Source organism: Colias philodice, chromosome 3, assembly GCF_061535455.1.
Source record: "Colias philodice isolate Cphi_HAF_F1 chromosome 3, ilColPhil1 Martin Lab GWU primary, whole genome shotgun sequence".
Lineage (NCBI taxonomy): Eukaryota > Metazoa > Arthropoda > Insecta > Lepidoptera > Pieridae > Colias > Colias philodice.
Window position 1 is genome coordinate 2933294 of NC_143088.1, and position 17932 is coordinate 2951225.

The following is a 17932-nucleotide window of genomic DNA, read 5'->3' on the forward strand; positions in this document are numbered from 1 at the left end:
GAGGTAACAAGGATAAAATGTTTTGATTTGATGGTTCTCAAATATTTGTCGCGATATGCATCAATCCTCAGGCCTCAGGGACAATTGCAGCTCGGGCCGAAAATACCTAGAAAAATTACGCAAATTAGACGTTCCGTAGTCCCCTGTTTCCTCCTCCAAAACTGGACCGATTTAATTAAGTCTTTCATAATTTAGTAGAGAAAAGTATAAGCTATTTTCTTAGGTTTTGCTTATTTTATATAATGTTCAAAAATTAGTTTTATGGAAGACGGAACATAACGGAAAATCTGTCCTATTTCTTACGTTTTGAAAGATTCATATCTATTTTAATAATTATTTAGATATAACAAAAATGAAAACGTAGGAACATGGCTAAAGTTACTATATATTAATATTAAAAAATATATTGCTCTAGTGGCACAATCAAGAGAGGAAACAGGGAACTACGTTTGTATGGAAAAACGGCTCTTTTGTCTGCTCTAACATGTTCAACACTGATTGCAGCAAACTTCAAAACAAGTTAACAACTAAGAAATAATGATGAGGTAAATTATGAAACGTTCATACCTATATCAAAAAAATGTCAAATAAAGTTAAGAGATCGCGAAGCGCGAGACGAATCGCCTATTGTACATAATATTATGGATACATAATATAATATAGGCTTTGTGCCTTATTTTTGATGGTCCCGTTTAACCCTTTAGGTCCGCAACCCTTAAATATAAAAATGAAGCTTTTTCACTATAACATGTACTTAAGTACAAAGCTTAATTCAATTAATTTAGTTTATATAAAAAATATGGAAAATAAAAGATATCCTCTGTACAAAATTTAGCTTTGGAATGGTAAAACATTTTTTTAATTCGCTGCTGCTAAAATATACATAAGAATACAGAGACGTTAATTATAAAAATAATTTATCCAAACGTCGTGTGGATCCTTCCTTACTTTCAATAATCATATAAATTAGCAGAAAATTCGATTGCTACTATTAATCGAGCAGACATCACGATGTTGAAATTGTTTGTTGTATTCTTGCTATCAACAACTTGGATAGCAAATGGTAAGTCTTTTTTTTTATATATTTTATAAAATATATTGTTTTTTATGTTTAACTAGCTGCGCTCCGCGGTTTTACCCGCGTGGCTCCTCTCCTGTTGGTCTGAGCGTGATGATATATAGCCTATAGCCTTCCTCAATAAATAAGCTGTCTAATATCGAAAGAATTTTTCAAATCGGACCATTAGTTCCTGAGATAAGCGCGTTCAAACAAACAAACTCTTCAGCTTTATAAAATTAGTATAGATTGAACAGTGGAGATACTCACCATACTCGTATAAGTGTATGTCCTAAATTACTTTATATATTAAAATTTAAATTGCTTTCAATCGTAAATTTCAAAATAGGAACATATAGCTGCTACGAATTCAATTGCATCTATTCACTGAAATTAAAAAAATCTGTAAACTTTTTACTATGCTGTTTTTATAACCCGATCTTATTTTTATGGCAACCGTTTTGCTACTTGTTCCGAAACATATTTAAGTCGACCATATTAAAGAAAACAGTACAAATAAACAATACAATACTAACTATTCCCCCAAAATCCAATACTATTTTAAATAACTTAAAATTAAGATAATAAATTAAATTACAGTTGTTACTATTTCTAAACTAAAGCCGATTTTGAAAATTGCTTCACCAGAAGAATTCTGTATTCTGCAATTTCTTTTCCTCTCAAAATAAATATTTTACTAAAATTTTCACGTCTGTTTCTATTGGTTGAAGCGTGATGTCAAATATAAATTAAAACGTTCCTCCACAAATGGACTATCCAACCCAAAATATATTTTCAATTAGATCTACTTTTTTCTTGAGATGAGGGCGTTCAAACAACTATAACACTAATTCTTAAGTCAGTATCAGTGTACATCATTCCAGATATACAAAAAGTTATATTAAGGTTCGGATTATAAATTAATAAAATTGATTGCAGGGGCTACTCTACAAGGCGACGATAAAGTGGCACCTTTTAGCGAAGACAATAATGAAGACTCCGATACAGTAGCAGTAGCAGAAGGAATGGCTTCATTTGAAGACAACGGTGAAATTAGTAAAATACGTTCAATTGAAGCTAATGCTGAAGAAGACGATGACATAGCACCTCCTTATGAAGGCAACGGAGAAGGAGACGGTGAAGAAGTACCATTAATTAGCAACAATGAAGTCGACACTAAAATAGTTGGAGGTGAAAAAGCACCAGACGGAGCGTACCCACACCAAGTATCGCTGAAGAGAAGCACTTGGACGGAATTCCACTTCTGCGGCGGTTCCATCATCTATTCAAAATGGGTGTTGACAGCTGCCCATTGCATGAAAGAGTAAATATCATGAATAACAAAATATTATGTAGTGGAAATGAAATCATTTTTTTTACTATTGTACTAGATTTCCGATTTTCCGCCCGCGGCTACGCCCGCGTTTGCAAAGGAAAACCCGCATAGTTCCCGTTCTCGTGGGATTTCCGGGATAAAAACTATCCTATGTGTTAATCCAAGTTACCCTCTATATGTGTGCTAAATTTCATTGTAATCGGTTCAGTAGTTTTTACGTGAAAGAGTAACAAACATCCATACATCCTTACAAACTTTCGCCTTCATAATATGTATTAGATGCTTTCATCTTAATAAATAATACGGTAGATAATATCCTATCCTAGAACCTCTTCATACTTGAAAGATTGGAAATTCTAAAATAAGAAAAAAAAATAGTCAACTCATTTCTTATACATATTATTTCTGTAGTTTACAGGCTAAACAAATAACAGTAGTGGCTGGAACCAACAAACTTTCATCAGGCGGCTCCAGATATGAAGTGGACAAAATAGTAAATCATGAGAAATTTAATAGATCATCGTTGCGTAACGATATCGCACTTATTAGGACAAAAATTGAATTCGAGTTCGGCTCGAAAATCGCTCCCATACCCTTGCCATCAAAGGAAACCCCTGATCGAGCAAGAACCACAGCAATTGGATGGGGATACATTAACGTGAGTCGCTCATAATAATATATTCGATACTAAATTGCAATAAATTATATATATTTTTCAAACTCGTTATTGAGACTGACGTAAAGGATCTCAATCGAAAGAGTACCTCATAACCAGTTATTTAAATACTTCGTCAAATTGAGCTTTATGCAATGAAAATTTTCATTTTTATAGAAATTTTTATACCTGACAATGTCTACTATAAAATAAATATTTAATCTTTCAGAACCGTAAAGAAATCTTGAAGTGGGAGTCGAGCATGCTTCGGCACGAATTGGGCCAGCTCGCACCGGGGAAGTTACCACACTCCCACAGAAAACCGGCGTGAAATAGCAGCATGCAAGTGCTGCTGTGTTTCGTTCGGTGAGTGGGAGGTCCGGAGGCCCATCCTATTCCCCACCCATCCCTATCCCTTCCTTACTCCCATCGCTAATCCTTTCCTTATCTCTCTTATAACTGACATAATGGCAGCGGAATTAAATAGTATTGTACCCCAGGAGGGTACCAACCTTCGTATTGTTGGCGAATCCCTCCCTGAGCGTTCGCGCTCAGGCTGCCCTGCGTACTCTGGGGAGGGCAAAATCCCGCTCAAGAACACCAACAAACGCAAACGGGCTCGTAATTCTACGAATACGCCTTTACTATCAGTAGACTTTTGTAATGTGAGGGGCCTACATTCTAATCTTAATCCTGTCCATCACCACCTGGAGACGGCAAAGCCTGCCTTGTTGTTCCTAACGGAGACACAAATTTGTCCTCCCTCCGACACATCATATCTTTGCTACCCAGGTTATAAACTGGAGCACACTTTCATCCCTCGAGCTGGTGTGTGTGTGTTTGTGAGGGAAGATATTTGTTATCGTCGCCTTAGCGGTTTTGAAGGCACTAACCTGTCTGTAATCTGGCTCCGAGTGGATTGCGGTGACCATCCTCGCATCTACGCGTGCTTATATCGATCGCACAGTGGTGATGCTGAAACTAACCGCCTTATCGAGCACCTCCAAACAACGGCTGATGCAGTACTTGAGCAAATCCCTTCATCAGAAATCATTGTTTTGGGCGACTTTAATGCCCACCATATCCAATGGTTAAGCTCACGCATAACTGATCACGCGGGGAGAGCGGTTCACGATTTTGCGATGGCTTATGGTCTTACGCAACTAGTCACCTCAATTACGAGGTTGCCTGACATAGCTGACCATACACCCTCCATACTAGACCTTCTGCTGACCTCTCACCCGACTAATTATCAGGTTAACGTCGATGCCCCTCTTGGGACTTCAGACCACTGCCTGATTCGGAGCATAGTGCCAATCTTGCGTCTATCTCGTCCCCGGTCACTTGGGAGCCGTCGCGTTTGGCACTATAGGTCAGCGGATTGGGATGGGATGCGTGAATTTTTCGCATCGTACCCCTGGAAGCAAGTTTGTTTTGCACCTGATCCTAGCGACTACGCTGACTCAGTTGCTGATGTGGTGTTGCAGGGAATGGAACTGTTCGTACCAAACTCTGTAATCCCCATCGGCGGCAAGTCCCAGCCCTGGTATGGTCGCTCTTGCAAAATGGCATCCCGCCAGAAGCAAGAGAGTTTCCATGCCTGGGCAAATGCTATGTCTAAAAAGGATCCAAATGCTGGAGCTCTTAAAAAACAGTATAATTCTGCTTCCAGGGTCTATAAGAGGGAAATAGCCAAATCAAAGTCCGAGTTTATTGGCAGCATTGGTGAGAAACTTATACGCTACCCTTCTGGGAGCCGTGCTTTCTGGTCACTCGCCAAAGCTGTCCAAGGCAACTTCTGCAAGCCATCATTACCACCTTTGCGCCGGGGAGATGATACTTTAGCCCACTCCTCCAAAGAGAAAGCCGATCTTCTGGGTGCTCTCTTTGCATCTAATTCAACCATGGATGACGGAGAGAAAGTACCGCCTGCTATCTCGCGGTGCAAGAGTTCTATGCCTAATGTGCATTTCAGACAGAATGCTGTGCGAAAGGCTCTTCTCTGTCTCGAAACACACAAAGCGAGTGGGCCTGATGGTATCCCCGCCGTTGTTCTCAAAACATGTGCTCCGGAACTGGCACCGGTTTTCACAGAGCTGTTTCGGTACTCCTATAACATTGGCGTAGTCCCTGCTTCGTGGAAGATTGCCTCAGTACACCCGATCCCTAAAAAAGGCGATTGTTCTGATCCATGCAACTACAGACCTATCGCGATTACCTCTTTACTCTCGAAAGTGATGGAAAGCATCATTAACGGCCAACTTCTGGGTTATTTGGAAGAAAACCAGTTGATTAGTGACCGACAGTATGGCTTTCGCCATGGACGGTCAGCTGGTGATCTCCTAGTTTACTTAACCCATCGTTGGGCTACGGCAATCGAGAGTAAAGGGGAGGCCTTAGCGGTTAGTCTGGACGTTGCAAAAGCCTTCGATCGGGTGTGGCATCGGGCTCTTCTATCGAAACTTCCAGCCTATGGACTCACAGAGAAATTATGTAAGTGGATTGCCAGCTTTCTTACATCTCGTAGTATCCGGGTCTTGGTTGACGGTTCGAGCTCTGTACTACTGCCTGTCAACGCTGGCGTCCCTCAAGGCTGCGTCCTTTCACCCACACTGTTCTTACTGCATATCAATGACATGTTACAAATCAGTAACATTCATTGCTATGCAGATGACAGTACTGGAGATGCTATATATTCCGGCCGCCCAAATATTTCTCGAGAACACGTCAATGCAAACCGAAACATACTTGTGTCCAATATTGAGGCTCTCCTTGGTGAAGTCTCTGAGTGGGGTCGACAAAATCTTGTCCAATTTAACCCTAGCAAGACGCAAGTATGTTCATTCACAGCCAAGAAAACCCCATTTCTCACAGCTCCCTTATTTGAGAACACTCCCCTAACAATAAAGCCTAGTATCGGAATTCTTGGTGTCGATATATCTGATGACGTTCAGTTCCGCTATCATTTGGAAGGCAAAGCTACTATAGCTTCTAAAAAAATGGGCGTCCTTAATGGAGCGAAGCAGTATTTCAGGCCAGGCCATCTCTTGTTACTTTATAAAGCGCAAATACGGCCTCATATGGAATACTGCTCCCATCTCTGGGCCGGCGCCCCACAATATCAACTCCTTCCACTCGATAGCGTGCAACGAAGAGCCGTCAGAGTTATCGGCAACCGGGCACTTACTGATCGGCTGGATTCACTTGCTTTACGACGAGACGTCGCATCTTTATGCGTATTCTATCGTCTGTACAATGGAGAGTGTTCTGACGAGTTGTTTGAACTGATACCTGCCGCAGAATTCCACCATCGTTCTGCCCGACACAAGGCAAAGTTTCATGCTCACCACTTAGATCTTTGGCGTACGAGTACAGTGCGTTTTTCTCGTAACTTTTTACCACGCACTACCAAATTATGGAATAGCCTCCCCGCAGCGACATTTCCTAATGTCTACAACTTGAGTGTCTTCAAGAAGAGAGTGCACCTCCATCTCAAAAAGTCGGCAACGCAACTACAGAAACCCCTGTAGATGAATATGGGCGGTGGACTCGCTTACGATCAGGCGCTCCACAAGCCCGTTTGCCCACTCTAATATAAAAAAAAAAAAAAAAAAAAAAAATACCGGACGATTTACAAATGCTAACTATGTATACATTATCTTTGGGTGGATGTAAGATAGACTACCGGAAATTCCAGAATCAATATCCGTTATCAGAGAGCCAAATATGCGCAATATCGAGACCACGAGCAGCTACATGTTCGGTGAATAGTTTCTTTTGCCTTTTTCAGATTTAGTATAAAATTGTGACGTGGTCTGTACAGATATACTACCAATTCACAACAGCATATTTCATACAGCATATTTTAGACTATAGTACATATCCATATGGCTTGCTACATTATATCGATATATAAATTAAATTATAATTAAATAAATAAAATAAATAAATATTCAGGACAATTTTCACACACGGCACGATCTGATCCCATACTAAGCTTTCGCTTGTGTTATGGAAACCAGATGGCTGATAAACATACATAAATGTATATTATTTTTAAAATAAATACATAGATAATTAACGCCCAGACACAGAGCAAACATCTATGTTCATCACACAAATATTTGCCCCGGGTGGGAATCGAACCCACGACCTCTGGCTTGGAAGGCAGGGCCACTACCAACCAAGCCAACCGGTCAGTCAATTAATATATTAATTTAAACCACCACCGCTCAATATAAATAACTAGCTTACCGCCCGCGGCTTCGCCCGCTTTGTCTAAAACCTAATAAATTATATACTAAAACCTTCCTCTTGAATCACTCTATCTATTAAAGAAACCGCATCAAAATCCGTTGCGTAGTTTTAAAGATTGAAGCATACAAAGGGACATAGGGACAGAGAAAGCGACTTTGTTTTATACTATGTAGTGATAAATGAAAATGAAACAAAGTTATATACAGACTATCTGAAACATAGCAAACGATGAAACCGGCCCCGAACCAATTAATTAAAAAAAATTGTGAGGGCGCACAATTTAAATTATTTCTTCAAACTTATCATTCAAATAATTTTCACGACTTCGAGCTTTATTTTATTGAAGTGAAACTTTATTAGGCGCGTTGAGGGTAAAATTTTAAGGTCATGGCAATACCGTCACGTCATGGAGTAAAGCGATAATTTTGGTATCTTTTAATCTTGCCAAAGAAGTTTCACTTCTGACACGTGTGCTCGCACACCGCTCTTTTTTACTGTATAACTTTATGTTTCCAGGGTGACTCTGGCGGTCCTCTTATTGCTGATGCAAATGGTGAGATCATAGGCATTGTGTCTTTTAACGTTAAACCTTGTGGTCTAAACTATCCAGATGTATTCACCAAGGTGTATTCTTTCGTCGATTGGATAAAAGATAAAACTGGTAATAATAAGGAATGAATTTACCAGAATAAAGATATAGTAGCCATTATGTATTAATCAATGAATAAAATATAGGCATTTAATTCGATTTTTTTATTTCTTGATATCGAGGTTTATCCTGAAATTATGTTTTCTTTTTTGAAGTGAAGCTTCCTTAGGCTCGTTGAGAGTAAAATTTCAAAGTCGCTTCTTGACAATACCGTCACGTAATGGAGTAATGCGACGATTTTGGTGTCATTGAATCTTGCCAAAGAAGTTTCACTTCTGAAACGTACTTTTTTAGTTACGAGCTATTGTAAAGCTGTCGTAAGCATGCTTTTCTATTGTGTAACTCTTATTTACAGCCGACCCTCGGTGAGAGAGCTCTTTCACTATCTTTATAGCTATAAGCAAAAAGCTTTGATTTAAGGCTGCAGTCTAGCAAAATTGCGTTTTCAACAAGTTATTTGACAATTTTTTCCCGGCTAATGAAATGATAAACTGAATTTTTTTTTCTTGTTTAGTAATAGTGTTATATACGCAATGCGCGTGAATTTTTTCACATTTATAAAGTTACTTTATGTTACCTTAATCAGGCCTTCAAGATAAGTCTCTTTCCCCCAAAATCATTTCGAGCTAAGTTTGTGCACTCACTACGTTGCAACCGATTACAATTTACACAATCTGATCAGCGCATTATTATCCTTATATAGTCGTTATTAAAAACTGCTGAATACAATTGCCGAAAAACTTATGATTTTCTTAATTAGAACGTTATAAATTCATTAAATTTCACATTTTTTGCCTCACAAAATCGATTGATAAATACTGCTAAAAGTTATTTTTTCCATTAATTTATTTGAGTTGGTTGAAGACCAATGAGTATTAATCCTTAAAAAAAATTTTTTTTTTAATTTTGATAATTCTTTAAATATTAAAAAAATATTTAAAATAATAAGGAAAAATCCTAGCGAATTTCTTTAGTCGCGCTCCTTGGGCCGGAGCGTTATGACGTGTGTTCTACGCTCGATTTTCCTTCATACCGAAGTGAATGTTGCTCTACTTCATTAAATTTAATATTTTTGTTAATTGATTATTTTTATCTTAGTTTTGTGCAAATATTCGTATTTTTAAACATTTGATTTCGATATGGAAAATAAACGAAAAAAATACGCGTGTAACTACTAGAAAAAAAATTATCTTCGAACATAAAGTTAATGAAACCAAATAGATTGCAAAGGTGATTGGCAACAATTTCTTTATTTTACGGGGTGTCAGTAAAGGGATGTATATTTCTTTAAAACTAAAGTAAGCTCATAAATTTTCTTATAATATAATTTTTTTGAAGTTCCAAAAATGTTTATTTTTCGTTTGAGAAATACGAAATATAATATAAACTTGTATTGAGAACTTGAACTTCCCAAGTTCATCCGGGGAAATCCCCATACGGGGAAAATGATATGTTTACTCCAAAATTGATCCGAGGTGTTTTAATTTTTTCTTCTAGTCATTTTCAACGTAGCGGCATGTTGTTTGATTATTAATTTTGTAACTTAAATACAGGATGTTGGTTTTATATTCTGATCTTACAGACGCGCTGACAAATTTTGTCCACCATTTCTAGTTTAGTCTACCAACTCTAAGTACCAATATTAAAACGAATGGATTATCATCACATCATCAAAATTCAGTGGGGTTGAGAACTAAACAAACAGAAGTAACAGAGACGCGAAGAATAAAAAAAGAGGACGAACACGATAATTCGTTGATGCTTTCCCTTTTCGACGTATTGTTAGGGTACATCACCAATCTGCAAAAAACAAAACTGATGATTCCCAATTGCTGATTAAAAATGAAAAACAAATAATCGACAACAGTGGTGAAAATTTGCTGATCACAATGAAACATCCTTCAGTGGTAGCAGATTTACTCATTTCAAATGTATCGGTAAACAGCGTAAAGGAGAGGAGGACAGGAAAACATTATGAATGTGGATGGTGGATTGTATACAGGGTGTAATCGATAAGTATGTGCAGCCTGCAGGCAATTATGACGTTATTATTGCAGGTATCAAAAAACTTAAAACTGATATCGAAATTACTTTACCTAATGAGCAAAATGACAATAATAACTTTTTAAAAGTATAACGAGAAATATCTAAAAAATTTACTTTATACACTCCCATATCAAAAAGGGAAAATGGGACTAGTAGAAGTTAAATGTCTAATTCCGGCAAAAGACATGAATGCGGAAGATGCGGTTAAAAAAAATTTAATATTTGAAATACAATGCAAAAAATAACACTTTTGTCATAGATAAGAATCATGACTATTTTTTCCAAATTCAGGGACAACTAAACGTTGCAGAAGCAGAAGTCTGCTTATTTGCTGTTTGGACTGGAGTGAATCATTCGTTAAAAATAGAATATATAAAAAAAGTATGTAACGTTTAGGCAAAATAAAATGATGGACCATTATCAAGATTTTACATAAATTGCCTACTGTCAGAATTGATTGATTCGAGACTTCAGCATTCGATGCCCATCAAGGACCCATCCTATATCATTCAAGCGATTGAAAAAAAAGAGATAAATCCAGTGCAACCGATAAAGCATCAGAATGCTAGCAAAATATTTATTAGGTTTATCAATATAAATCTATATATTATACATAATATAATAAATCTGTAGAAGACGCGAAGACTGACATCCGCGCGGACGGAGTCGCGGGCGGAAGCTAGTCAGAAATAAATATCTTTTGTTTTCATTTGCGTATTTTTCTATTTTATAATTTTTTAACACAAACATTACATTTTTTTTATTAAATACAAAATTTGTTTATCCGTTTTATTAGTTAAACTGAACAACTTTCACTAAGAAACTTAGGTCGAAAAAAATGTATAGAGTTATGCATTTTGTATGGAAAGCTTATTTTTTTTTATATTTCGTCCAAATTTCTTTGTAAAAGTTGATCAGTTATATAAACATGAAGTTGAAGATATCAATAGAAAGTATTCGCAAATTTTGTGTACTGATAAAAAAAAATCACCCGGTGTAATTTTCACGAAAATTGTTTCAAATTGTCATTTTTGGTACTTATTACGAATATTAAATTATACGAATGATTTAATTTTTAAAAATTAAGTGGAGCAACTTTCCCTTAGTACATTTGTATTATTTACATATAGGATGACAGGATGCATTTGTTTGCACTACTAGACCAAGCCCTTAAGTGCACTAAAAGACAATAATAAACTTTTATATTATATAACTTTTTCTGGTAACCTATGAGTTCTTAACTCATCTGACACAATTTATTTATATGAAAGAAAAAGAAGAAAGCTCATCGCGAGCTTTAATAATCTATACTTAATATTATAAAGCTGAAGAGTTTGTTTGTTTGTTTTTGTTTGAACGCGCTAATCTCGGGAACTACTGGTCCGATTTGAAAAATTCTTTCGGTGAAAGATAGCCCATTTATCGAGGAAGGCTATAGGCTTATATACCATCAGGCTAAGACCAACAGGACCTGAGCCACGCGGGTGAAACAGCGCGGCACATCTAGTAATAGCATAAGCAGATACTCATATTTATATTTAAAATTCTAATAGATAGAATTATTACTATCCTTTGTATTTATTTACTTATTTATCGACATTAATTAATATCACAATAAAACAAATAACTATAATAAATAAACAATAAAAAACACACCTAACCCAACACATTCAATAAATCTAATAAGAAATACTATTATAAAGGTGAAAGTTTGTAAGGATGTATGGATGTATGGATGTATGGATGTATGGATGTATGGATGTATGGATGTTTGTTACTCTTTCACGTAAAAACTACTGAACAGATTACAATGAAATTTAGCACACATATAGAGGGTAACTTGGATTAACACATAGGATAGGTTTTATCCCGGAAATCCCACGGGAACGGGAACTATGCGGGTTTTCCTTTGAAAACGCAGGCGAAGCCGCGGGCGGAAATCTAGTAAGAAATAAGTAAAAGGAATAAAATGAGAAATCAAACAAATGAAGTAAAGAAGAATAAGGTATTTCCATAAATATGGTGCATTTCCACCAATAATGTGCGAGGAATGTGTTTGTAAATAACCAATCATATCGCTTCATTTGGTTTGAAGTTTGGAGCGATACCATTGGTTATTTATAAACACATTCCTCGCTACACACCCTCGCACATTATTGGTCGACATTACAGTCTACTGCTACGTCACTCATCACTTGAATCCATGTGACACTGATTTTCAGGGTTACCATGATATCATAGTAGAATTATTTCCAACTAGCGGACCGCCCCGGCTTCGCCCGTACATGTTTATGTTTTCCTCCCTATTAGAACCATCCTTCAAGGAATATTGTAATCAAAGACTTAGTGAAATTGGTTCAGCTGTTCCGGAGTTAGTGCATTTTGCGATTAAGTGATGGCGTTAGACGACCTATATAGTCGGCTCTTTTTCTACACTGGAAATAAAACTGCTTAAAGACGTCATGGTATGGGAGCAATTCAGTTCATCTTAGAACTGATCCAGCCTAAATACATGTACACATTCGTGGAGACATCTGGATAGCCGATACCACATGGCGTAACACCAAAAGATATGACACCCACCAGTCTTCCATTACATGCCAAAGGACCACCAGAATCACCCTGTAAATGATTATAAATCTCATAAATATCCAACAATTGCTGGCAGACTAAAATCTTTTAAAAAATGTATGTTATAAATTTATAAAGAATAGAAAAAATTCGATCACGAGGCGGGACTCGAACCCGCATCCTAGACACTCGTGTGACTGAGTTGGTTAGGCATCCGCCCCGGAATGGCGCGAAAGGATGCGGGTTCGAGTCCCGCCTCCTGATCGAATTTTTTTCTATTCTTTATAAATTTATACTTATAAAGCATTTGAATACCATAAAACCAAAATATCAATTTCAAAATTTATGTTCAATAACGCTCGTTTTTATATTTTTGTCTATTACTTAATACGAAGATAATATTATGATGAAAAAATTCAATCAAGATATTCTTAGGCTTGTTAAACGACCGAACTTACTCTCTGTTACTCGTGTCTCTGTTATTTAAATGGTATCACAATAAAATTAATATTCAAGGCAAAAAATATTTTAATAAAAGTAATTGTTTAAAAAAGTAATTAGTATTTTCTTATCTTTGACGTATAAAAACTGTTTAAATTAACTTTTTGGTTACATGACGAGCACTACATATATCATAAAAACAACGAGTGAGTTTACATAGCGGTTGCGTATGACCGATCCGACATAAAGTTACCTACTTTCTTTTAATATAGTCATCTCGTTTGAGATGGAAATCCTTCAACAACTAAATCTTGCGATTATTTGTTGGTAGAAGTAAAGGCAGGCTTTCATTGTTTATGGATTACTTACTTGACATTCGCCTCTACCAGGCCCAGCAGCTGCTGTACAAACTTGTTGTTCCGTCAGCGGTTGTATAGCCCGATATCTCTCTAAATCACTTCTGCATTGTTCTATCGATATTGTGTTCACATTCAGCATTTGTAATTGATCAGGACTAATCATGTCATCCTGAGAAAAACAAATTAAACAATGAATTAAAGGGTAATTTTTGCATGGAACTTTCCCATAATATCTAGGGATTCTGTTCAAGCCAAAGAGTTGCTTTACGTTGGTTTGCGAAAACATGCCCTTATTATTTTGTATCTCACTCCGTAATTATATGTTTCATGTTTCTCATTTCCATAATACTCAGGTACCACCAGATGGAAGGTACCCGGTATTTTAGAAGGCTTACGTGGGCACACAGATTCAACAGGCAGAAGCCCTTTGAGAGTTTTAATGTTACGGTGGTTAATATGAAAACTTACATCCGTGTATCCCCATCCTGATATGACACACGCCGTTCCAGCAGAGATATCAGAATCAGGTAATGGTATGGGAGCAATATTGTCGTTGAAACTGATCTCAGACAACAATTTAACTAAAGAAATATCGTTCTTTAAGGATCTGCTATTATAGTCTTCGTGGTTTATAAATTCTTGAGGTTGATATCTGGTGCCACCTGACCGGAGAGAGTTCGTGCCAACAACAATTGTAACGGAATCGGCTGGAAAACTAAAAAATTAAATGTGTAAAAATTAAAAATGAAAGTTATCTACGCTATATTTAATGTTTTCTATTGAATGAGTATACTTATATAATATATATTGAAATTTAAATCATGTTATTAATTTTAGTGTTTTCTCTGTTATTGTTAGTCTTTCTTGTTGTGATTTTGTCTTATCTAACTTTTACGGTTCTTTTGTTATGTCTATGTGTGTGTGTTGTGCTGTCCTTGATAAATAAATGTTTCTTTCTTTCTAAATTTTGATGGGAAATAACATTAATTTTAGATTAGATAGCTTCTACTTTGTCAGAATAACTCCTTGCTTCCTAATAACATACCTGCTTGTGCAATGAGCAGCTGTAAGTATCCACAAAGGTGCAATGACGGCTCCACCACAGAAATGATTGTCCAACCCGATTCTTCTAAATGATACTTGATATCTAAAAGCACCCTCCGGAGCGTCCTGCCCTCCAACTATTCTTGTACTAAGCCCTGTTTGGATGAAAATCTTAATATATATAAATCTCGTGTCACAATGTTTGCCCTCAATGGACTCCTAAACCACTTAACCGATTATAATAAAACTCGCACACCATATTGTGTAGTTCGATCCAACTTGAGAGATAGGATAGTTTAAACATGTAGGTACCACGGGCGAAGCCGGGGCGGACCGCTAGTACTTATTATATAGTTTGCTTAAAAGCAGATGATCTTAAGTAATCGATACAAAGAAAATAAAACAAATAGGTTTTGCTGGATATGTTACACACAATTCTAAACCGTATAACATTGTGAAAACTTGAAACGAAAAAATATTTAACTTCCCTTACTTTTATAAAGGAATTCTCTCATACACTATCTTATCAATAAGTTTGAACAAACTCAGTATTAATTAATGATATTTTAAACCTTTTAATATAAATTTTACTTACCCGCCTCCACCCAAGGTACAATAAAGAAACAAAAAATAATAATTTTAAACATCTTGATTGCTTCAGGAAAATATGTTTATTTGTTTTCAGCGAAATTGCTTTTGATATATACCATTTTGAATAAGTAAAGCTATGTTCACCTTTGTAAAACCGTTAAATACCCGTATAGAATATTAATTCAAATTCTACAATTTACATTACAGTATGGATTTTAATCAAATTTATCTTTCTATTAAATATTTTAAAGGTCAAGTTTTGTGTTCCAATCATATAATAGATCATCTATTTTAATAATTATTTATAATACATACAGATGCAATATTAGATGCTCACCATTAACGTAGGATAGAAGTAAAAATGGACCCATGAATGTGCCCTGAGGCACACCACTATAGAAAATACATATTATTATGAAAAAAAAATCTTACTCCATAACTGTGCACGAGCCTCTAATGCATTTCAAGAAAATTAAAAAACGCATTATTTACTGTTAACAGCCACAACATACAATCATTTATTTTTTGCGGGTAAATTGAAATTAAAAGTTTATTGTCTTCTTAATTTTCTTCTAAACTAGCTGCTCCGCGCGGTTTCACCCCCGTGGCTCCACCCCTGTTGGTCGTAGCGTGATGATATTATAGCCTATAACCTTCCTCGATAAATGGGCTATCTAACACCGAAATAATTTTTCAATATTAGTATAGATTCTATATTGAGTTCTGTAACTGGGAGGAAAAATTCATAGGTAGTTATAAAGTAAAATAATTTGGAAAATCCAAAAGTGCACGCCTCATAATTTTTTTTTAATAATTATTTATTCATTATTATTTTTGTTTATTTAATAACAATTAAACCACATCGAATCAGACCCTGAAAAATGAAAGGGTTCTATTCCTGAGCATAATCAAGCGTAAGAGAAAAAAAAAGACTCGATTAGTAAAGTATTTCGGTCGCTATCGTGTTAACAAGAAAATCCTCCGCACATACAGACACACGGACGTCCAAGACAGAACTTTTTTAAACTGTTTTTTAACTAGTTTAAATAACAAAAATGACATCAAAAATATCATGAATGTTAAAAATAGTGTTTTTTCTTAATATGTGTGTGTATGTATTATCTTACAAGTGCAATGTATGATACATAAAGACATTTTAAGTTTGAAAAATCAGATGTTTTGCGCGATGTGACAGTAGTACCCACCTCAACGCTTCGCTTATGAGGCGTGCAATATTAGTATTGTAATGAATTTTCATTGACACGAGAAAAAGATTAAGTATTAGATACTTATGATTCTCAAAAAACTCAAGAACGCTTTAATCGTAACTAAAGGGGACAGGACCCCACGGAAATTAAATGTTTCACCGCGATAAAAAGTAGCCTACCTCAATCTCTAGACAACCATCTTCAGACACATTAATCATTAAAAATCCAGTACGGTGTAAGAAATTATTATATTGAACACGCTAGGGATGTAACGATACCGATACCGATACCGATATATCAGCCGATATAATCGGCAAGCCGATATATCGGTATCGCCGATAGTAAAACAACCGATACCGATATCAAACAATTCAAAAAACCGCGCCCAATGAACGATGCGGGAGGCCGCCCGCGCGTGTGCACTTTGTTTTCTGAAAAAACTCTACCAATAGTAAACTTTTATTAGGTACTGATTGTATGTGTATTACTTAAAGTTTAACTGACTGTAAAATAATAATACTAAAATAAATGGTTTTGTTGTTTTTTGATTTGGCAATTTTATTTAAAAGAATACGATTAACAGTTGAGTCTCTGTTAAATGTTGGTAACTTTTTATGCATAATTCACCATTTATTTTTCTACCAAGCCATCGATATCGGTATCGGTATCGGTATCGCCGATACATTACTACAAATATCGGTATCTGTATCGTATCGGCAAAATCATGTATCGTTACATCCCTAGAACACGCTTTCTTTTATTATCTTAAACTTCTTACACTCCTGTCAGTAAAAGCGAGCAAATATGACTTCATGGTGATTGAAGCAAAACAAAAATGGAATTAAATTTACAATTTTAAGGCACTTTAAGGGCCGGCGCAGATATCATCATTTTCATACTATTATCGACATTGTTATATTCTATCTGAGCCGGCCCCTCATTGTAATTTATCTATGTATCTATACTAATATTATAAAGCTGAAGAGTTTGTTTGTTTGTTTGAACTTGCCAATCTCAGGAACTACGTGTATGATTGGAAAAATTATTACGCTATATTATAGCATCACGCTAAGAACAACAAGAGCGGAGCACTGCCTGTAAAACCGCGGGACAGAGCTAGTAAAGTATGGAATTAATAGTACCTACTTGTATACATCTTGCATATTAATATTTTTCAAAATGCTTGCGAAAGCGAAGTCAACATAATATAATATACCTACGTATAAGTATTGTAATGTAAATGTGTTAAAATATTATGTACTTAGGTACATTAATATTTATACACTTTCTTGGAAATTAAGACGATTAGTTTTGCAGCGATTATTTTTTTTTTAAGGATAATGTTAAAAACACAAAAGATATGACAAACCTCTAAATAAGAAAATAAATTAGTATATCGAAGGTTAGATTTTAAATTGTAAATGTTAAACCTCAATTATAAATTGTAAATATCCTTTTAGAAGAAGTCTCTTTTTAATTAAATGTCTCAGGGGTTTGAGTTAATTAAAAAGTAAAAAAAGCCTATTACAACTCAGGCTCATACATCATGCAAAATTTCCTCAAAATCAAATAGTTCAGGATCAATCGCCCATTTTTGCAAGTGATTACTATCAAGCTAATTTTTCGTGAGTAGCTTTATTTTGATGAGACGCCCAATAATTTCCTGTACGAAACTCTCGATTGTGGTAGCTAACAGAGGTAACAAGGATAAAATGTTT

At 35.8% G+C, this 17932-nt stretch overlaps 2 protein-coding genes across 2 annotated transcripts; one reads left to right on the top strand and one right to left on the bottom strand.

Annotated features, from left to right (window-relative positions):
* The first annotated feature begins 1011 nt into the window (after positions 1–1011).
* LOC149489452 (chymotrypsin-2-like) lies at positions 1012–7983 on the top strand. Its single transcript, XM_089715050.1, has 5 exons — positions 1012–1063; positions 1997–2381; positions 2805–3047; positions 6652–6811; positions 7822–7983. The coding sequence occupies exons 1-5, from the start codon at positions 1012–1014 to the stop codon at positions 7981–7983; spliced, it is 1002 nt and encodes a 333-aa protein (XP_089571176.1).
* Positions 7984–12478: 4495 nt separating this feature from the next.
* LOC149489453 (chymotrypsin-2-like) lies at positions 12479–15062 on the bottom strand. The gene is made up of 4 exons (XM_089715051.1): positions 15011–15062; positions 14417–14570; positions 13954–14086; positions 12479–12622 (listed from the first exon to the last, which is right to left on the bottom strand). The coding sequence occupies exons 1-4, from the start codon at positions 15060–15062 to the stop codon at positions 12479–12481; spliced, it is 483 nt and encodes a 160-aa protein (XP_089571177.1).
* Positions 15063–17932: the final 2870 nt, after the last annotated feature.